The sequence below is a fragment of the Lindgomyces ingoldianus genome (genome assembly GCF_010093535.1).
Source record: "Lindgomyces ingoldianus strain ATCC 200398 unplaced genomic scaffold BDR25scaffold_17, whole genome shotgun sequence".
Classification (NCBI taxonomy): Eukaryota; Fungi; Ascomycota; class Dothideomycetes; order Pleosporales; family Lindgomycetaceae; genus Lindgomyces; species Lindgomyces ingoldianus.
Window position 1 is genome coordinate 386,178 of NW_022985178.1, and position 20,528 is coordinate 406,705.

At 50.7% G+C, this 20,528-nt stretch overlaps 9 protein-coding genes across 9 annotated transcripts; 5 read left to right on the top strand and 4 right to left on the bottom strand.

Moving 5' to 3' along the window:
* Positions 1 to 26: 26 nt before the first annotated feature.
* On the top strand, positions 27 to 750 carry BDR25DRAFT_355452 (uncharacterized protein; the record flags this gene model as incomplete). The annotated part of the gene is made up of 6 exons (XM_033695456.1): positions 27 to 55; positions 87 to 111; positions 158 to 237; positions 323 to 376; positions 401 to 543; positions 584 to 750. The coding sequence occupies 6 exons, from the start codon at positions 27 to 29 to the stop codon at positions 748 to 750; spliced, it is 498 nt and encodes a 165-aa protein (XP_033547179.1).
* A 1,676-nt stretch (positions 751 to 2,426) lies between these two features.
* On the bottom strand, positions 2,427 to 5,863 carry BDR25DRAFT_334420 (seven-hairpin glycosidase). Its single transcript, XM_033692929.1, has 3 exons — positions 4,674 to 5,863; positions 2,962 to 4,620; positions 2,427 to 2,914 (listed from the first exon to the last, which is right to left on the bottom strand). The coding sequence occupies exons 1-3, from the start codon at positions 5,687 to 5,689 to the stop codon at positions 2,620 to 2,622; spliced, it is 2,970 nt and encodes a 989-aa protein (XP_033547180.1). The 5' UTR covers positions 5,690 to 5,863; the 3' UTR covers positions 2,427 to 2,619.
* A 383-nt stretch (positions 5,864 to 6,246) lies between these two features.
* On the bottom strand, positions 6,247 to 8,682 carry BDR25DRAFT_393877 (T-complex protein 1 subunit zeta). The gene is made up of 11 exons (XM_033698277.1): positions 8,541 to 8,682; positions 8,437 to 8,490; positions 8,344 to 8,384; positions 8,271 to 8,292; positions 8,177 to 8,218; positions 8,105 to 8,125; positions 7,884 to 8,057; positions 7,136 to 7,831; positions 6,785 to 7,088; positions 6,542 to 6,732; positions 6,247 to 6,492 (listed from the first exon to the last, which is right to left on the bottom strand). Exons 1-11 carry the CDS (start codon positions 8,580 to 8,582, stop codon positions 6,460 to 6,462), a joined length of 1,620 nt encoding a protein of 539 aa, XP_033547181.1. The 5' UTR covers positions 8,583 to 8,682; the 3' UTR covers positions 6,247 to 6,459.
* A 232-nt stretch (positions 8,683 to 8,914) lies between these two features.
* Positions 8,915 to 10,866, top strand: BDR25DRAFT_226369 (pre-rRNA processing nucleolar protein-like protein Sik1; the record flags this gene model as incomplete). The annotated part of the gene is made up of 8 exons (XM_033685203.1): positions 8,915 to 8,959; positions 9,014 to 9,158; positions 9,214 to 9,414; positions 9,465 to 9,602; positions 9,652 to 9,684; positions 9,734 to 9,790; positions 9,841 to 10,511; positions 10,561 to 10,866. 8 exons carry the CDS (start codon positions 8,915 to 8,917, stop codon positions 10,864 to 10,866), a joined length of 1,596 nt encoding a protein of 531 aa, XP_033547182.1.
* Positions 10,867 to 11,135: 269 nt separating this feature from the next.
* BDR25DRAFT_355456 (uncharacterized protein) lies at positions 11,136 to 12,643 on the bottom strand (the record flags this gene model as incomplete). Its single annotated transcript, XM_033695457.1, has 11 exons — positions 11,136 to 11,217; positions 11,294 to 11,435; positions 11,509 to 11,589; positions 11,628 to 11,681; positions 11,739 to 11,873; positions 11,914 to 12,033; positions 12,069 to 12,223; positions 12,271 to 12,351; positions 12,379 to 12,396; positions 12,436 to 12,566; positions 12,593 to 12,643. 11 exons carry the CDS (start codon positions 12,641 to 12,643, stop codon positions 11,136 to 11,138), a joined length of 1,050 nt encoding a protein of 349 aa, XP_033547183.1.
* BDR25DRAFT_287221 (histone promoter control 2) lies at positions 12,270 to 14,811 on the top strand. The gene is made up of 2 exons (XM_033688307.1): positions 12,270 to 14,231; positions 14,281 to 14,811. Exons 1-2 carry the CDS (start codon positions 12,706 to 12,708, stop codon positions 14,528 to 14,530), a joined length of 1,776 nt encoding a protein of 591 aa, XP_033547184.1. The 5' UTR covers positions 12,270 to 12,705; the 3' UTR covers positions 14,531 to 14,811.
* A 488-nt stretch (positions 14,812 to 15,299) lies between these two features.
* BDR25DRAFT_343110 (uncharacterized protein) lies at positions 15,300 to 17,397 on the top strand (the record flags this gene model as incomplete). Its single annotated transcript, XM_033693797.1, has 5 exons — positions 15,300 to 15,411; positions 15,461 to 15,702; positions 15,797 to 15,865; positions 15,925 to 16,303; positions 16,358 to 17,397. The coding sequence occupies 5 exons, from the start codon at positions 15,300 to 15,302 to the stop codon at positions 17,395 to 17,397; spliced, it is 1,842 nt and encodes a 613-aa protein (XP_033547185.1).
* A 319-nt stretch (positions 17,398 to 17,716) lies between these two features.
* BDR25DRAFT_303872 (uncharacterized protein) lies at positions 17,717 to 18,575 on the bottom strand. The gene is made up of 2 exons (XM_033690093.1): positions 18,525 to 18,575; positions 17,717 to 18,458 (listed from the first exon to the last, which is right to left on the bottom strand). Exons 1-2 carry the CDS (start codon positions 18,534 to 18,536, stop codon positions 18,060 to 18,062), a joined length of 411 nt encoding a protein of 136 aa, XP_033547186.1. The 5' UTR covers positions 18,537 to 18,575; the 3' UTR covers positions 17,717 to 18,059.
* A 152-nt stretch (positions 18,576 to 18,727) lies between these two features.
* Positions 18,728 to 20,491, top strand: BDR25DRAFT_287228 (uncharacterized protein). The gene is made up of 3 exons (XM_033688308.1): positions 18,728 to 18,915; positions 19,035 to 19,502; positions 19,575 to 20,491. Exons 1-3 carry the CDS (start codon positions 18,892 to 18,894, stop codon positions 20,181 to 20,183), a joined length of 1,101 nt encoding a protein of 366 aa, XP_033547187.1. The 5' UTR covers positions 18,728 to 18,891; the 3' UTR covers positions 20,184 to 20,491.
* The last annotated feature ends 37 nt before the right edge of the window (positions 20,492 to 20,528 follow it).

Here is a 20,528-nt window from a genome sequence, read left to right on the forward strand (position 1 = left end):
ACGCTAAACAGGTGGCTATTTCTGCGATGTTCAAGACAAGCTTGAGAGTGGGCCGGTGTGTTGTGGTTGTGACGGGAGTGTAATAGATTGTCGCGGCAGCATCTCGAAGAAGTTTTTCTTCCGATAGAAGCTAAAAGGTCTCGACTCATGTGGGTAGTTTCGCCGTAACGCGAATCAGCTAGAGTCGTATTGTGGGTGTGATGGTGAAAGAGTGCAAGCGAAGGTGGGTGAGCACATGTGTTCTGCTAATGTTTCTGCTAACATTTCTACCAACGAGAACACCTTTAGGATACCTAGTTAGGGAGTCATCATGTGAGCGAAGCCGCGATACATTCATTCATCTGCAGTCTAGTGTTATGGTCCTGAATGAATTACGGTGAGGCGGAAAGATTGCTGAAAGTCGCATTGAGGAGCAGAAAATGCAGAGGGAGAAGTTTCTCTCTACATCACTCTCTGAGTCCAGCAGCGGGCCCCTCACATCTCTTTCCCATCTTCTTCACTATCCCTGTCTCATCTTCTACCAGAACCTACTTTACCCTGCTGGTAAGCCTACCAGATCTCGGGATCCTTAGACCTTAAACAGCTTCACTGGAGAAGCTGAAGAAAACGATGATAGCCTTCCCCATGAACCCCTATTCAACCTTGGAGGAAACCCTGTTGGGTGGAAGTTTTGCTCCAAGCCCAGAGCCAGTGTTCCTGACGGTTAGTAGCGGAGCGATTTTGAGGCTGTTCAGCAACTGTACGGAGTAGGCAGGTTATAGGAAGTTACTGTACGGAGGAGAGTAGGTACCTGTACGGGTTGTATACAGTGACAGCTTTTCTTAATTTACCCTGACCTGTTACAGGAGGAGTAGAAGGGGTGAGCAGGCTCTCTAAGGGCTTAGCAGTAGTTGTTCGTACTGTGTGTTAGTGTATTTCTAGTTTACTAGGGGTAGCCTTATTACGCAGCTAGTAAATCCCTCTTTATTGTAAGCGCCTAATTACACAAATAAGACCTTTTAGTGCATTAGAAGCTAGGATTTATGCCTTAATAGATATCCTAGCTAATCTTAAAGGCTATCCCCACGTTTAATTAGGCATTTTTAAGGTGCTCCTTAGCCTAGTCACTGCGTAGAATAAGCTAAGGGATATTACTTACGTCTTCTAAATGCGTTTAGAAGAGCAGCGTAGTATACTTTAGTAGGAGGAAGCTAGAGGATGCCTGTAAGGGCGCAACACGCTGCAACAACTGTATTGTTAACTAAAAAATGGAACTAAAGCATTTTATTATGCATAGAAACAAGGTTAATACCAGAGGAGCAAGATTTACGAGCAAATTGCTAAAAATAAATCCAGGAACAGCATTCTCTCCATGCCTTATACCACTACTGTAAACGGCCAGTACAGCAGCCTCACATACCGTACAGTATACGGAGTGTATGCCCTGTACGTACGTACGGCTCAAATCGCCTTGTACGGACCGTATGTACGATTAGGTGTACTAACCGTTAGGAAAACTAGCAGGAGCTTGAACCAGCTTGAAATGGCCTGAATATCTATGAGCTCATCACATCTCAGAAGGTCACTTAAGTTCGCAAAACTGCTGGTATCAACCATGTTGAGTAATGGGGCTTCGAGAAATGGCGCCTAGGGAATTCGAGTTCGATTGAAGCACCTGCATCGGTGATGGTGCAGGAGGTCGACTAGTAGATGGGTATCAATAAGAACGGTAAATGGAGCATCCAGCGAGTGAGGAGAACGGGATCGCGTCCTTGTTGTTGATGCAATAGTTGTGGACACGTCATGGGGAACGGAATCAGCCCTTCCATCACCCAGATAGTTGCAAGTACATGCGGGTTGAAAGCATGGACTAGTATGCCGCGAGCCTAAAGTTGAATAAAGGCGGTGACAGTGGGTCCTGTTAAAGACAGTAAGAAAAGGGGCAGGAAACCATTGAACGACTCCCTTCGGAAGAGTATGAGCGTAGAAGCATTCTACCGGCTGAAGACTTTTGCGGATTCAGATTTGGGCTCGTTGGCGAGGACGACCTTGATACGAATAGGATGCAGTCCGGCTTTGGCGATACGGACAATTTTCTGAGCGTCCACGGCTGGAGTGATGATGAGGATGAGGGGGAGGAGTGAGAGATTCAAGGATTCCCGGCTATCGTAAAATCAGCCTGCAACTATGATCAAATTTACTATTAACCGCAACTCGGACGCTATCAAAGGGAAATCAGCAATGGGTTAACAGGAAATGAAGAGAAATCAGGGACGAATAACAGGGAAGCGGAAATCTGTTAAATCGCTTGCTAGAAAGTCGTTAGGATATAAGTCTCTGCTCTGACTTACTGCTATCATGTTCTATCATGTTCCATCATGGCATCATCTTCACTCCCCCAAGGGGTGACAAGAGAACATGTAAACTCCATTGAAATGCTAAACCGCCATATATGTCATATAAGAATGCACCACCAAGCAGCAGCTAACCAGCCGCTGTGCCGTGCCCCTACCAACAACTCGAGATATCCTAATGCTACACTCAACCGAATCCAAAAACGCCGCTTGCAAAGTCTGCAAATGCAACAGCCGTTCGCCTAAACACATACACACAACTCCCACCTTAACCCACCCATCCCATCTACTTCGGCCTCCTAAACGGATGGGCTTCCGTATTCAATACCCAGTCATCCAGGCTCACAACTTTCTCCTCTGCAAAAAGAAGATAGAAGTATTTAATCGTTTCAGCTAGCCAGAAACTCTCCATTTCGTCCAGCAGCTCCGGCGAGGTTTTCGTAACATCGTCGATCGCGGAGTTGCCGTGCACTGTTGAGGTGTATTGGTCGACAGCTTCGAACATGCGCCACCCGACTTCACGCCAGTGCGGGTCGCCTGTTATCCGGTACATGTACCAGACGGATTCGATGGCTTCAGGGCTAGGGGTCGTCAGAGAGTGAGGATGGAAGGGGGTAGGGGGCTTTACCGTAGGATGTAGTTTCGGGCTTTGATGACAGCGACACCAGGTGGTAGCCGCTCTTCTTGGATTCTGTTCTTGACATATTCCTCATGTGTAAGAGGAGGTTTTGGCGAATATATGACTGGGAAAGCGGGTAAAGTTGAGCTGGGCTCAGTGCTTGGCTCAGTGCTTGGATCTTCTACACGGACTTTTGTCGGAGGTTCATCGTCTTCTCGTTCAATTTCATGCGTGCTGTTACCAGTCGGAAGCTCCCTATGGTCATCTAACTGTCGCTTCAGCAAGTCAGACACACCGGTAGTTGGCGTAGCTGCCGCTTCGAACGCACCGCTGGCGGTTGGGACAGGTGGAGCAGTCATGGCAGCTAGTTGTTCTTCATAAAACGCGGACGCTGATGCCATCTGTGCACTGTAGGTCTCCATCTGTTGCTCATACGAAGTAACGCGAGCATCCGCTCCAGGGTCTAGAACCTCCCAGTACTTTGTCTCGTTCCATTCGCACTGCTTCGTGCTTTCGCAAGGCACTGCGATGAAAGCTTCAGGCATGATACCGGTGGAGGTCATGTTGTAGGACCAAACGCATCCTTCTGTGAGTTTCGCGGCAATCTTCAGGTCCTCTTCTCGATTAAAGATCCTAGCTCCCATTGCGAACATGCCGCCGGCGAAACAGGTGAGATGCGCATTCTCTGCTTGGAACTCTCCTTTCCCGACCTTGGGCGGAATCGAAGGCACGCTGAGAACACCAGAGAAGAGAATGTCATCTCCGTTAGGAAGCATAGGACGGAAAATCAGGTTCTCCTTGACGACATCCATGGACTGCTCAAACATCGTACGGTACTTTTCGACCTGACCACCGAGAAGGAGGTACTCCTTGGACAAATATTCGTAGGTTGAGTCGGACATGCCTCCTAGCGTATAGTCTTCAGAGCCAAACTCGGAAGAAGATACAAAACCTTGGTCTTCGCATTCCGGCCGAACTGGAGTGAGTGAAGCCGAGGGGGCTGATTTATCTACAACACTTGCCGCTGCTTCTCCATTAGAAACCTCTGTGTCGTCGAGCTGTCTTCTGGCTTTGAATGCGGATTTGACACTTGCAGCCTTCTCCCCTTCCTTCTTGTAAAGGTCACCAACGGTGGTTTCATCATCCCAATTCTTGATTTTTCCTTTTCCGGGCTCATTCTTCCCTGGCACGAATACAATTGGACTCGGTAGATCGAGGGGAATAAGCTTCACAGTTGCGGTACTGGGTTGTTCTGCCGCTTTCCCCCCATCAAGAAATATTGCAGTCCTGGGCTGCTCTGTCGATTTCTCTTCAGCAACGAACATGATCGGACTTGGCAGATCAAGTGGAAGATGCTTGAGGGTAGTACTGGGTCCCTCTGTCTCGTTTTCTGTGTCTTTAAGTTCTAGGGGTGACTGCAGCGAGGTATCAAGTTGCTTAGTCCAGTCGATGCTCTTGCATCCGGATGCGTCCAAGTAAGTCGGCCACATGCCTGGCAGCCTTGTCCTATTCTGGAATTCCTCGAGTTGGTCTGTGATACGTGCTATAGCGTCATAGTACTTTATATCTCCCGTAACCTGAGCAAGTCTTGTAAATTCGACGGAGAGAGAACCGATTTCGGCCAAGACTATGCGGTTACTCGCACGGTGAGCCTGCGATGAGAAGGTCCTATTCAACTTAATTAGTTGTTTTGTTTGGATTGATTTGGACAGATGACTTACGGCCTCCAGTAGTAGTATGTTTGTGGCATCCTATTAGGCGTATCAAAAGCACTGATGAGAATTTCCGCAAGCTCTACTGCCTTGTCTATCAGGCTCTTGTGCTTCATTCCACTAATATCATAAGCGGCCACTAAGCCTCCTAGGTATCTGATAGTTGTCTCAAACAACGGAATATCTCCTCGAGGTGTAGTAGTAAAGTCAATTCCATTGACAGCCTTCACAGCCTCTTCAAATTCCTTCTCAAATCCCATGATCCAGAGTGTGTCCAAGGCATCTACCAAAGTGGCACCCCATGAGGCGAATGGATTCCTGAATTTGCCAGATACGGGTGATAGCTCGTCCTGCAGCCAAGCATTCTCTCTGTAGCCATCCCAAGAACGCTTGAATACACTTTTGATTCTGGTCAGCTTCGCTTCCCTGTCTGCCCTTGCCGCCGGAGACTCGTCCTTGAACGCAAATTGTATCTTGGGAATTGCCTTCGGCGCGCCAGAAGGCAATGGAATGAGCGATTTTGAAGCAATGGGGAAGTGTTCGCTTTGCTTCTTCCAGTGGATGGGCTCCACGCTGGAAGGTAACGGAGGCACCTCCAGTCGTCCTTCACCATGCTCAAAGAACCCTTCATTGGGTTTGGGTATCGTATGGTCATTTTCAGGGCCTCCAATGCCAATTGCCGAAGGCTTTGCGGCCGGGAAGGGCGTCGGCTGCGTGATCGCAGGCGAGAGAGGGGGTCTGTCGACGGGGCGGCTGACCGACGAAATCGCAGGAGGAGATACGAGGACGTGCGAAGTCTTTGCGGCAGGTATCTCAACGTCGAATTTCTTCGTTTCCTGTGCGACCTGAGGGCGTGGAATCCAGGTCATGGGCGACCCCACTGGCTCCTCCTTCCCACCCTTCGGACCATCGTTGTCCTCCACCTGCTCTCGCCATGATGTGCTCGAACTACCAAATTTATACAGCGCGAATACAGCGATTACGGCAAAGATCACAAATACTCGATATCTGCGGTAACGTAGCATCTTGAGTGGGTAAAACGGAGGAGTCGCGTGCGCAGCGCGAGGGGTACGAATCCGCCGAAGCGTGATATGGGAGCGCCAGACGAGGAAGACCTGGACAGAGCTACGTTGTGCCTAACATTTGGGCAGAATAAAGGAAGGAAAGAGGGCGAAACAGTGTCTCTAGGAGAAGGGATTATTGGGCTAATAGGGAGGATGCGGAGGGCAGTTGGCACACTGCACTCATAGCTTTGACCACACTTCCGGCTCCTTGGCCTAGATGCATGTGGGTTAGCGTCTTGGTTCACGGATGATATCTAGCGCCCCCGAGGTTGTGTTTCAAGGGCATCCTGAAGCTTGAAATCTGTTCCCTTGAACCCCAATCTCTTTAACTTTCTTCCATGGTGCGGAAGTTCACGTTGCTGCATCGTAATCCTCAAGATTGTCACTTCACACTTCTGTCGGGCGAGATGCCGATCCGGCTCCGCCTCCAGTTGGTGTTCCTCTTTGGGGATTTAGCGCATTTCGCCAACACTTAAGCTTAAAACTGATCCTGGCTAAATAGGGGTCATCTGTTCCCTCGGTTCAGTGTCTATTTATTTTTAACAAGGCGGGCACTGTACATCGCCTGTACCAAGAGGTCGAACAGCATTTCCCCGCATCTCTGTTAAGAACTCTTAAATTCATGCACCTGTCAGGGCGTCGCATTCACAAGCCGCGAGGCGCTCTCTGTAGTACAGAGAAGTGTGGACCGAACAAGACCGTGTGGCATATGATGACCTTCTTGTACCTCATCATTGCCCTTCGCCTGGTTCGGGTTGGCGTCCCTACGCAGCTGGTTAGCCTTCGTTTGACTCTGATGAATATCAGCCTCACCATTTGCCGTGCTTTTAACATCTCGTCGCACAGGAGCAAATTGGAGGCAATGCCGGTACTCGATGCAATGCAATTGCGAAGCACGCGGAACGAGTCGTAAACGCCTTCCTGCAGGGGGTCCATCGCTTCTCCGGTGGACAGATTCAGCCCCACAATATTGCCTTCAACATATTCATCCTGAAGCGCAGCCACTAGATTTTGGTCAGCCATAATAATGGTGATCTCCGTAGTGTTGGTACTCACGTGAGTCCTGTATATCGTGTCCCGAATTTGCGGCGAGCGTCTTTGGGATGACAAGTAAGGCATCCGCGAACGCTGTTACCCCCCATTTGGCCTTGCCTTTCACGGTCTTCCTAAATTTCTCGCTTGAGAGATGAGCAGCGCAAGCAACCTGGAAGGCACCACCCCCTGGAACCACGCTCCCGTCTACAATCATGTTGTAGACACTCCTCAAACCGTCGCGCACGGCGTCCTTGATCTGCGTAATAGTGTGCGCATTTGGTCCCTTAATAAGCAGAGTAACCGACTTAGGTTCCTTGACATCTTCCTAGACGATATTAAATCTTGCCAAAGACCCGGAGCTGGAGAACTTACCACGAAGGTGTACTTCTCTTCCCCTAATTGATGCTCATACACTAGACCTGCCCAGCCAAGCACGTCTGGCGTAAGGTCGTCTACGCTGTTCTGCGCAGTTCCACCGCATACAAGCTGGAGCCTTTCCATGTTCCTTCTCTTGGCTCTCCTCAAGGCAAAAATGCCGTTCTTGACCAGGACATCCAAGCTCAAAGGATCAATACCTTTCTGATTTATTATTACGAAGCCCTTCTTAGGATCGTTACCGCAGACTTCTTTCTTCAACTCTATAATCTTCCTCAGCTTTTCGTCAACAAACCGCCGCTCGCTCTCAACAAGTTTTTCCCTCTGATCTGCACTCGAGTAATAGAACCCTGAATTGATCTCGGACTTCTCGTACTCCAGACTGACGTTCAAGGTAAGGATGTATGCATTCTCCACCCTTTTTGGCATGTCTGGATGCCTTGCACCGTGGTCAAGAGCAAGCCCACGGATGAGCTGAGTGTCTGCGGCTGTTCGATGCTGCATAGTCATGATCTCAACCATATGTAGATCAGGCTTCGCTGGAGCTTGGTAGATGGCGAGGACCGCGTCAACAATATCGGGAGTCAACTGTTCAGCAAGCGAGCTGTCCAACTTGGTTGATAATGACGTTCGTGCCACGGAGAGCAGCAGTTCTCGGTCGACCTCCTTTTTGAGCTTGAACTCATCTAGGAACTAATGGGAGGGTCAGAGTGGACACTCCCACAAATGTCAAAAACACTCATACCTTCAGAGCCTCTGTCTTGGCGATCTCGTACCCATCTGTAATTACCCGGGGGTGTAGCCCTTCAGATATGTATCGATCAGCCTGCTTCAACAGCTCTCCGACCAGCAATACGACCGACGTGGTTCCATCCCCTGTGATATCATCCTGCGCAGTTGCGGCTCGTGCGATCATGACCTTTCGAAATAAGTACATGCAGGTAGGACGGATGGTACAGTACATACGGCAGTGGGATTTTGGATTTGCTGGACAAGAATTAGCTTGCGGAACAGTTGCGCCTGGTGAATTTAACTGACCATCTCTTTCAGCAACACACTTCCATCTTTCGTGAGTTTGATCTGCACCATCTTTGTTAAAAGAAGAACAGGCGACCCTTGACATTTAACGTACTGCACCTGCACCATCTACGAGCCTGCACAACGTCAGAAACTTGTGACATAAGGTGTGTCTTATACAAGCTCACATTTTCAAGGTCCCACGCGGGCCAAGGTTCGAGGCCAAGACCTGAATCAAGTCAACATGGCATGCACTACAGACCGATGATAGATCCCTTTACCTGCTGCAGTCCTTCGCCAGCCGAGATGTTGACCCGTAGAGCTTCGCCGCGTCTCTGTGACTTTGTTAGCAGGCGACAACTGCATCATGTTGCGTGCGACTTACCCTAGACTCAGCTTTCGGGTTGAGAAGCTGTGCAGCAGACATGGCGCGTAAAGTCTAAGGGCAAAGGTATAAAAGGAAGCACCGCAGCTATGGGGGCGTTGTTGGTAGAGAAGACAAGCTGTGGAGGGTTGCTCTTGCCTCGCGTCCCGCCAGATATTTTCGCGAATGAAAATGCAAGCACGGTTCATGATGCCAAGTGCTAGGTGCCAAGACCTATCGGGCCGAGTCTTCTCCCGGCCTCCAAAATTTCCTTCCGCGCATGGAATTTGTGAAGGCTCGACCTTCCTCAACGATTCCCCTCAATTCGCACCTGCAACGCTGCATCCAAATCTAATTGTCGCTAAACATAGTTGCCGGACTCGGTCGCTCTCACCATGTCTGTCGATTACCTCTTGCACGAAAACCCGGTTGGGTATGCAGTACGTCGACTTGAGCTCCGCCTCAAGCTCCCAATGTGCTAATAGCTCCCGAAGATCTTCAAGGTTGTTCTTCAAGCCGACACCATCGGAAACCGCTTGAAAGAAGTCCAAGCCAGTGTCCAGAACCTCGAAACCTTTGGAAAGATGGTGGAGCTGGTCGGCTTGGCCCCATTTGAGGGCACTCATGCTGCTTTGCAAGGTACTTCGGCGCTTTGGAACAGCACGTCGCGGCATCGCGCTCACAGTGGAAATAGAAATCAATGATATCTCCGAGGGGATCTTGTCTGATTTCCTGCGCGCCACCCTGGAAACGAATCTCCCGAAGGCTGGAAAAAAGAAGACGATCACGCTAGGGCTGTCGGAGAAGAATCTTGCCGGCAGCATCAAAGCTGTATTCCCCAATCTGGCTTGCGAAACTAGTGAGACAAGTGAAGTCGTAGCAGATCTCCTCCGAGGTAGATACGCATAGCTTATCTAGATCCAAATGACTGCTAACCTTGACCAGGTCTTCGTCAGCACGCTCAGAAATTGATCAAAAAACTGCAGCCAGGCGACATTGACAGATCCGTCTTGGGCCTCGGTCATGCTTACTCAAGAGCGAAAGTGAAGTTCTCTGTGCAGAAGAACGACAATCACATCATCCGTATGTTCCTGATCCATCCCATGATCTTAGATTTCTAATACAAATGCAGAGGCCATTGCTACCCTTGATCAAATTGACAAAGGTGATTTCACTGCTAACGAATGACAAAGTATCCCTTGTACTGACATTAGTAGATCTGAATACATTCTGCATGCGATTGCGAGAAAACTATGGATGGCATTTCCCAGGTATGGTGCATGTAATACGCCGCCTACTACGGGACTAACGCCTAACGCAGAACTTGCGAAAATCGTTTCAAGTAATGAGACTTACGCACAACTTGTTCTAACCATTGGAGACAAGTCCCGTCTGACTGAGGATGATCTTCACGAACTTGCCGCTGCAGTAAGTGACGACGAGGGTGTGGCCCAGGCAATTATCAATGCTGCAAGGACAAGCATGGGCCGAGACCTCTCGGAAGCCGACATGGACAACGTAATGGCGTTCGCCAAACGCACGGCATCTCTTGCGGCCTATCGAAGAACTCTCGCCAACTATCTCTCATCCAAGATGGGCACTGTGGCCCCTAATCTTGCAGCACTCATTGGCGACACTGTTGGAGCTCGACTCATCTCCAAAGCTGGTTCACTGACAAACCTGTCAAAATATCCTGCTTCAACTGTGCAAATTCTCGGCGCCGAAAAGGCTTTGTTCAGAGCACTCAAGACGAAGGGCAACACTCCAAAATATGGATTGATTTACCATTCATCTTTCATCGGAAAGACGGGTGCCAAGTCGAAGGGGAGAATATCCCGCTTCCTAGCCAATAAGTGCTCGATTGCGTCAAGGATCGACAACTTCTCAGATATACCGACGTCCAAATTTGGTGAAGCTTTGAAACGGCAGGTCGAAGAACGAATTGAATTCTACGCGACTGGCGCAGCACCTGCGAAGAACTCGACAGTAATGGTAAGTTTTGTTCCTCGTAATACCTCAATAAATACTAAGAGTACTACAGCAAAATGCTATGGATGAAGTTATGGCAGATCTCGAAGTCGACGGTCCGACCAATGGGGCCGCTGAAGACGTTGAGATGGTCGGCGGCATCACTGCGAAAGCTACTGAGCAAACTGTGCGCCAGAAGAAGTCCAAGAAGGAGAAGAAGACCGAACCTGGACCGGACGCGGAAGAAGTAGTCGTCGAGAAAAAGTCTAAGAAGAAGAAGAGCGACGTGGACAGCGCTATCTCGGAGAAGAAGAGGAAGCATACCGACGAAGTGGACGGGGAGAGTAAGAAGAAAAAGAAGAAGAGTAAGAGCGCTTGAAGGATCCACGTTGACCACTAAATTTATGTCGTCCTTCGAGTAGATTCTTGCTGCGGTTTTCTATCATATTTGGCGTTATAGGGACTTGGTCAAATCAGGCGTTCTGCGTCGTAGTGGGGCGATTTTCTCCCGGCCAATTTCTCTGGGGAGGTGTTTCAGGTATATGGATTTGCTAGGTGTTCTCTGACCGTCTGCGAAAAAAAAAAATTAGCATATGCATACCCCTTACTATTTAGTAGTAGTAGGAAAGAAATTCTTCACTGGAAATCTTACCCAGAAAAGTACGCGTGGATGTTGAATGAAGTGAACTTGGCGCAAATGTTGAGTCCCCAGACCCCGCGATTGAATTGCCTAAGTTTCGGCACAACATGTCTCACATGCGCTAGGTTAATTATGCAGAGATCGCTAAACATGTTGTCAGTTGCACTGTTTTGCACTCGAATAGGGAAATGAGCTGCCAAATATCGCACCATTCTTTACAAGCGCTAAAATCACGCGCTGACAGTTGGCCTGATATGACAACGGTTGTGTTTGGCCATGCTTCTGACTATTGCACAATGGCACGACCTCTGAGGTAGGTGGCACCAAAATCTAGATCAAATATATGTCTGATACCCAGCTACGCCTCTAGCCACATCTCACGGCTATCTGATGAACGTAGTGCAAGGTACTTTTTCGATTCATGCAGGTTGGCCCAGGCTAGTGGTGGATCAATGGCCCGCACTGGCCAATCGTCAGCCACATCTGTCGTGCATGCCGACCATCCATGAACGTGGTTCCGGGCGGTAGCCTCCACTCCAACACAACCAGACTGGCTAAAGACACACAGACGCGAATATGATTGGGAATATGCTATTCAATAAGCTCTCCACGACAGGGCGGCGTGCGGGCTTGATGAACAGAACGGCAGCGTAGCCGAATCAGGCGCCAGAGCTCCAGTCTGCGGATCGAGCTGTGGCTTAAAACTTCCTGTTCGAGGTACCGAGCTTTAGATGAGAACTGTTTTTCTCCGATGATCATGAGACGCCCTGGCTCAGGCTGGCAGACTCATCTCATGCCTGTAGCCGGTAATGATGAGTTTGCTTATAATGAAAGCCTTCACTTTGAGCCCGTTTGTGTTTTCAGTCTGACGGGAGAGTTTCACCCCGGATGTCTGATATGCCATCACTTCCCCCCTGTTTCCCACGATTCGGCTTCTCGACCGCGGGGGTCTTGGCCCGTTTTTGCATGCTTCTGCTTCTGTTGGTGAAATAAGGTCGGGCGGCCCTTGGGTGCCCCAGCAGGTGCCTCGCTCTCTGGAGAGTAGTCGTTACGGTCGCTCGCGCTTTGGCCCGCCAATGTGTGCTCCCAAATCGCCCTTTATACATGAACCCACCCCCCCCGAATTCAGACAACGCCCGCCACGTCAACTCCCTTTCTTTCTCCTTTCTCTCTTTCTCTTCAGTACAAAGTCCTTCTGCCTCTACCACTCTTTCATCACTGGAGCTTCACTGGATGCTCCGATCATCGAACGTTGGGTGGGCGTGAATTCTCGTGTTCCTCCCCCTGCACTTGCAAGTCTTTTAATACCTCTGCGGCCCGGGTCTCGGCGTGCACCTCGGTTTGACGTTCTCGACAACCTGCGCAGTCGTAACGGCTTTCTCGCGAGCACAATTTGGTGTTGAGCCTGCAATCCGCAAATTCGACAACGACGCCAAATACTGAATATCTGTTGGGTATTTCTGACTTTGAGTAATCCTGATAGTACTTGATTCAGTCTAACACCTTTATTCTCCATTATTTCGGCCTCCCCAGGTGCGTGCACGGATTTGGAGCTGGTGTGGTCGCTTTGCAGCAGCCATGGATCTGAATGAAGTTCCTTCATCGCCAGGCAGCCTTTCTTCGCCGCCACACTCGCCCGACAATGCAGGTTCAGGTACAATCCGCGTAGCTGGTGTTGGTGTTCACAGTACTCCAAACGGCACATCTCAGGCAGCCTCAACATCGACGCCTAAAAATAGTAATTTGACAGCAAGTGGCCAGCCTCGCAAAAAGCCAGGTCCAAAACCAAAACCAAAAGACCCAAACGCTCCAGAGAAGAAACCGAGAAAGCCTAGAAGGACTGCTGAACCCAAAGATGTGTCTGCAGAGCCAGCGCCGCGCAAGAGGAGGGGACCGAAGGCATCACTTGAAGCTCAAGCTCCAACACCGCCGCCGCCTCCTGTGGAAGAGAAGGTAGTACCGCAACAGCTTACACCAACACCGCAAACAAGACCCACTGAAATGGTTTCGGTGCTGCAACAAGAACCACCTGCACCAATCGTTACTCAGCCGCCTCGGGTGCTCAACAATCCCGAACCTATTCACAACAACCCTTCTCTTGCACACATTAGTGTTGCCCCTTCAACCCCGAGGCCTGCAAGCTCTGGTCAACGATATGATCCTATCCGCGGGGGCGTGTTTGAGTCGAAGCCGCCGAGTGCAGCAAGCGCGCCGCCCGTCTCGCCGCCGCTCAACCGCGCTAGCGCTTCTCCGTCTATCACCAGTTTGATTGATCCGCCATCAGCATCCAACTCGACCTATCCTCAAGCGGTCAGGCTGCAGCATCAAGCTTCAATCACTTCTGCGCCTGTGTCGCCTGCCGCCTTGTCATCGCGCCCTGGTTCGGTCCTTCCGCAACACGACCTCCAACCATCTCGACCCAACCCTACAACTTTCGTTACTACCCCAATGGAGATCGATTCGGACGCCAACTCATTGCCCAAGATGTCAGTCCCAATGAAGAAAACAGACTCTGCGAGCGCGGGTACGCCCTCCAACGCGCCTACCCCACCCGTTAAACCCGCTCGCCAGAAGGAAGCCCCACCACCTCTCCCGACTGGTAGCGGTCTGTTATCAGGAACTCCGTTCGGCCCGATGACCACCTCGAACGGCTCCACAGATTCCCCAGGCGTCAACATCTGGCTTTCCTTCCCGCTGAAAGGCCAAACGAATGTTACCATCAACTTTGCGCAAGAGGTAGAGAAGAAGTATGGATTTGCTGCACTTCACCCCCGAATTGCCGCTCGTCGGGAGCGCCAGCGTCAGATTACTGCTGCAGGTGCTGCCCTCGAAAAGGCCACTGGTGGAGGATCCAATGATGACATGTCTCTAGATCTGTCCGAGCCAGAGAGTAATGTTGAGATGGGTGGCATGGACGATGAAGCATCTGCTGGAAATGGAGGCAAGAGGAAGCGAAAGAGGAAGCAAGAGGATTATGACAAGGAGGATGATTTCATCGACGACACGGAATTGGCATGGGAGCAGCAGGCGCTTATGGCTAAAGACGGTTTCTTCGTGTATAGCGGGCCGCTCCTCCCAGAAGGCGAGAAGCCTGCCGTTGAAAGGTATATTTGATTTATCACATTCTTATAACTTGATGCTAATCATTCACAGGGCCGATGGAACCGTCAAACGCGGACGCGGACGCGGGCGAGGTGGTACAGTCCGTGGGGAGGCTTCAGGCAGAGGCCGAGGACGTGGTGGGGGTCCTGGTTCCCGTGGAGGCAGCACGGTTAGAAAACCACGTGTTACCAAAGCTGACCGTGCTATGATGGAACAGGAAAAGCACGAGCGTGAAAAGATGGCGGCCACGATCGCGGCAAAGCAACCCATTGCAACATATGCCGGCGCTGCGTCTATGTAGGTGTCGATACCTGTCACCTTTCATGTCATCTCAAATCCCTTATGCACTACTCCTGGTATAGATGTACTGTAAGATACTTCGGCGCTACCTTTCATGGCAATTCATGGGCGGTTTGTTGTTTCGTGGGTCCATATATTCATGGCGTTTCAAATGGATAGGATCGGATTGAGAGGACGGAAAAATCCATGTATAGGCGTTGGTGGGCTTGTGGCGATTCTTTAACTCTGGCGCACCTGCCGGATCATGTGGTTGCGATTACACGGGGTTTGACGTGATAGAATATTTACCGTAGCATAGCTGTGTAGGATGTCTCTATTTCAAAAAGCGCTAAGTTTTTTCTTTAACTGTGTTTATTAACCCGCCAGCACCCTCTATCTATACATTCTTGTCCCAAGTCTGTTTGCGGGAGCAGAAGTAGTTCATTCACTTTCCAAGCAATCATGAGAACTACTTCATTGCTCGTTCTTTCTATTTGAGGACGCATTACCTCTTTGGTCAAATCACCCACTCGGACTCTACGAGGAAGCCTCCATGGCTCTTTCTCTCTCACTCCAGTATCACGCATCCTTTCCCTCCACCTACTTCGACGAAGCAAGCCCGATAAAGGGCCTCGACCTTTCCAAGGCTACTCCGCTATCCCTTACGCTGCTACATCTAATCGGCCTTTACTTTGCCCTCCCGCCTACCATTAACGCCATCAATACATCGTTGCATTGCCTATCGTCCACTCCAGCGTCCAAGTACTACTCGCTAGTAGCTATATACCAACATGGCTCCCGATATCTCTCACCCCACCGTACCCGAAATCAGCGAGTATTCTCGTCAGTTCTACGATGGCTCTCGAAAGTGGAGTGTGGATGGCTTCGAGGATTCCAACGGAAGTAACGAGCCGCCCAATCCAAACCCATTATTCTGGCTGACTCTTCCTAGTCTTTCAGAAATGGGGCAATGACTCTAGTAATCGACCTCCCACACCAAACCCCCCATCATCCTTGAGTGAGCTTAGTGATAGCTTGGAGGATGTTGCCAAACACCACGACCCAAAGAGGCAGGATGACGCGGTTCCGATCCCTCATCAACAGCTACTCGCAAGCTACATCCACATGTCAGAGGAAGCAAAACTTGCCGCCCCTCCCCCCTCGTTTTCGAATCTCCTCGTGAAAGCCTTTACGGTGGGCGTTCAGTCAGACCCTCTCAAAGAATCTACTCTCTTGAATGGAGTGCTAAACTCGCAGAATAATATTTACCACTACTACCGTAAAACAGTGCTCCGAGGTAGCCTCTTTTCCGATAAACCTGAGGCAACCAGAGAGAGGCTTCTTGGACGGCTTGAAGGTATGCTGATTGGACAGTGGTATGCCGGCGCAGGGCTGAGCCTAGACGAGTCCTATCAGATGGTTGGGGTGGATTTTCCGGATGATATCGTTAAGGAGGCAACTGGGAGGATTGGGGGCCAGACAATACCACCTCCCAAAGCAATACCTTCCTCTTGGAAGAACAAGCAAAAGCAAAAGGGTGCGGTGGAGAATACAGTCGAGCATCGAGAGTCTACGCCCAATCCTCCACCACAGGGAGCTCTAGGCGAGCCTGCTCACCAAGCACCCACCGACAACAATGGGCTTTCTGAACTGCAGAATATAGAGAGGAATCCTAAAGAGTGTAAAGCACGTATACAGCAGCTAGAGGCTAAGAAGACGCGTGGTTCTATAATTCCATTCAGATCTCCTACGCACCTGAACGCTGCCAGGGGATCTTTCAAGAAAGAAGGCGTTTGTACGTACTCGCCTTCCAGATCGGAATTTCGACCATTAGTTAACTTGCTCTTAGGCACTAGTGAGGGTGTTGAGAAGGGTGTAGGTGAGCCTGAAAAGTCACCATGGTCGGCAACATCCTCCCTTTCTGACCCTCCTTCAAACCTGGGCGAGTTTGTCAAGTTCCTGGTACTGAATATCCTGCCCCACCTCTTCCCAAGCCAGAGTTATACTGATGCAGTTTTGAAGAATCCCAAGCCTACCATGCCGGCGGCCGCGAAAGGAGTGCAAAAGGTCTCAGAGGTGAGCCCCCACAGCGGCCGCCGCGAGGCCAAAAGTACTCCTGTGAGCGCTAGTGTACAGAGGCTCTCGAATCCTACTGTCAACGCCCAAGGGCACGTCTTAGAACGGCAAAACCATGATAGGGGAGGGATTAACGTAGGCTCAAAATTCGAGTCTGATTTGTCTAGGGGCGGCGACAACAAGAAGAATATTTCTCGAAGTGACCACGACGACTCAAAAAAGCGGAAGAAGAAGGATGATTCAGAGGACGGGGAGGATTATGGTGCTGCGGATGGCAACAGTAAGGGAGGCAACAGGGGCAGCTCGAACCCGGCAAGCAATGACCCAACGCAAGAACAAAGGAGCCGAAAAACCAGCCATGAAGGGCAGGCAGATACTGGGAAAAGGACGACAGCCCATGACACTCAGGCTGCAGAATTTGAAGGGGTAGAGAAGGACGAAGTCGAGCCGAAAATGCCAGCTAAGGGTAAGAAGACTCCGGTAAAGAAAAAGTGCAACGATCGGAAGGTATTGAGGGAATTAGGGCGGTCGGAGTCTGGGGAGGGGCCAGAGTCTAGCCCAGAAAAGCCAGCGAAGGGTAAGAAGACTCCGATGAATAAAAAGGGTGTCGCTCGCAAGGTATCAAATCAAGCAGAACCCTCCGAGTCTGAGGCTGAAGAAGAGTTGGAGTCTCGCCTGGAAGAGCTAGCGAATGGCAAGAAAGCTCCGGTGACGAAGCGTATCGCTCGGAAGGAACGGAAGGAATCAAAGCGTGTCGATTCAGAGTCTGACGAGGAGTCCGAGCACACCCCCGAGACTCTAGCGAAGGGATAACAGACTGATACAAAAAATGCTACACCATAGAGGACACCTCGCAGAGGGCTATCAGCGAAGGAGACACCAGTACCCAGGAGATCAACCCGGCAATTGGTGAGAGACTCGAGTCAATATTGAGTTACATATGCATAGATGGGTGACTGGTAGGCATGTTGTTCCATTCAGCTTTGGGAAAGCTTCGAGGGTTTGGGATTGCAACCGGCAGCATACTTTTGAGTTGCAAGTGATCAACGCTGCATAACAGCTGTTTATTGATTAGCCCAGTACAACACAACAGAATTGTCTCTGAACCTTTAATTCATAATCCATGATATTATCTACCCCACATCATGACGAAGTAATTTGACACAAGGTTGGGATCCTCTTTAAAGTCTTGCTAGATTTGAACAAGAGTTGGTTGGTGCGATTCACCCTACTCACATCTGTTATAGAGTGCCGATATACCGCTATGGTCACATCGAAAGGCACATAATACACTCTCGTTGCATCCGCCTCTTCCAAACCAGAGGCGAAGGCTAATCTTTTGCGTCACACACGCACATCCATATCCACCATTTATACGCCAATTCCACCATATATATATATATGTACAACCAACCGCCTCTCCAGGACATCATACACCATACGTAAACCCTAGTCATCATCCTACATCCCAGTCACTACTGCCACCGAACCTTCATCTTCCACTCATCCAACTTTGCTCTTAACCACGACTTCGTGGGCGCCTTCTCGATCTCCGCCATCAGCCTGTCATAGTACTCTGGATTGGAGACCGGCTTCAAGAGTCCTGGGGATACGGGATACCGGTTTTTATACCGGTTCTCGAGCAGCGAGTATACTGCATTGATATCGACCAGCTCGGACTTTGCGGAAGCGGAAGGAGCGGGTGTGCGGGATTCAGAAGCTCGAGGGTGGGGGGGTAAGGAAGAGGGGGAGGGTGAGGATACCGGGGCGAAGCGTGCGACGCGGTGTTCGAGAGTTTTTGTGAAGGGGAGATTGGGGCGGAGAGGGTCTTTTGGCCAGAGGGTTAGGAGACGGTGGTAGTGTTTTGATATTCTCTGGTTAATGATTGTGTTAGTATTGCCAAAATTCGATTGAATTGGCATGGAATTGGGGGGACGTACAGTGCTGGACATGTTCGTTATAATTTGCGATGGAGCAATGATTCGTCCGAGCGGGGGGGAAGTTCCCAAGGTTCGTGTTCGTTGACGAAGGGCTTTTGTGGCGCATCACGTGGAGTGGCGGAGCAAATGCAGGCAGGAAGTTCTCGGCGGTTCCACGACAGAGCCCCCGGGGACCAGCCCAGGAACAGACTGACGAAACACATCAGGGCCGCTCTTCTCTGTCTCCCGACCCGTGAACCTCTGCACCTGACATCTCCACACCCACCGTCCGCGAACCTCGCTGGAGGCTTTCCCTTCCCTTTCTTCCTTCCTCTCCTTGTCTCTCGAGTATAGACTGTATACTTTTCACACACATCATACGTACATCATGCCGACGCAGCGATATGAACGGGTACGTTCGGCAGCGCCTTCGCCTCATTCCCCCTACCCCCCCCCCCCTCCCCATTCACTCCTCTCACCATGGTCTCTGTCACTCCCTTTAGTCGTTTACTCACGATGCGGTACATGCAGATAGCAGAGCACGATGACGAAGACTCCTCACCTATAAGCCCGCATCCACAATACCCGGTGCCCTCGTCGCCGCCGCCTTCCTTCCACAGCCGCGCTTCCTCACCCACAGCCCTGGCCTCCCACCGCCTGCTCTCCGACGATCCCCTCGCAACAGACGCAGACCGCACGCTCGCCGATACCTTCGACTCGCCGTCCGATGATGAGGATAGCGATGACGAGCATGGAGATGGGATGGATGATCGCCAGCGGCTGATGCGCGGGAATCCAAATGAGGTGCAGAGTACGGATGTGACTAGGACTAGCGAGGAGGCGCCGAAGCAGGGGATACAGAGAAGGGTCACGCAGTTACCGGTGTTTACGAGTGCACCAGTTAGAGGGAGGATATATGGTGGCGGCCAGAATGATGGCGTCTGGGCCAATCTCAGCGCGAAGCCTACGAGAGGAGAGGATGTCGAGGAGAAGCCTCCGGTGCGTATATTCTCCTTCCCATATCTTACGTCCTATCAGCCAAATTGTTTCTAACCTGCCATGTGGACACAGACATACGAACAAGCCGCCGCTGACGCTACACCCCCCTACTGGGAAACCACCATCCTCGCCCCGGGTATGGTCGGTGACGAAGTCTTCGTCGAAGGCCTCCCCGTTGGTTCCGTCTTCAGCTTCGTCTGGAACGCCATGATCTCCATGTCCTTCCAGTTCGTCGGCTTCTTACTCACCTACCTGCTCCACACCACTCACGCCGCCAAAAACGGCTCCCGCGCCGGCCTCGGTATCACCCTCGTTCAGTTCGGCTTCACCATGAAAGGTGCCTCATCTGTAACCCCCGACACATCCAACCCAGGAGAGAATTTCGGCGGCGGTGGCGGCGGCGGCCAGGCCCCCCCGGATCCGAACGCCCATGATTTCGATCCTAATTCTGTGGCACCGGCTAGTGGACCTGTGTCCGGCGTGACGCCCCCGAGTTCGGGAATTAGTACGAGTGATTGGTTGGCGTATGGGTTGATGATTGTGGGCTGGTTTATTTTGATCAAGAGTATCAGTGATTTTGTCAAGGCGAGGCGGCATGAGCAGTTAGTATTGCAAAGTCCGGATCGGGGACTAGGGGTCGCTGTTGTGGCAGAGGGTGAGAGGCCGGAGACGAGTGTTTAGCTGTTTACTCTTCTCTTGGCATTCTTTGGGGTTTCTTGGATGTGTGGGAGGTGCGTTTGAGTTGGATTGGGTTGAATTGCACTGCGATAAATGGAGAGGGTTTTGGGGTTAAGAAGGTACGAGTATCTTACCGCAGCGTATCAACAACACTCTGAAAGACTCAGTTTTTTCTGTTTGGGTTTTTGGTTGGGACTGGTTCTTGTATAGCGTGGGATAGACTCCCGATACGATTTCTTTGGGTACTTTTGCTTCTAGGTGTAGAGAGGAGAGGATCGAGAGAGATTGAGAATATGATATCTTCTCATCGCATATGATGCTCTTGTTCGTTTTATGCTGCGATGAGAT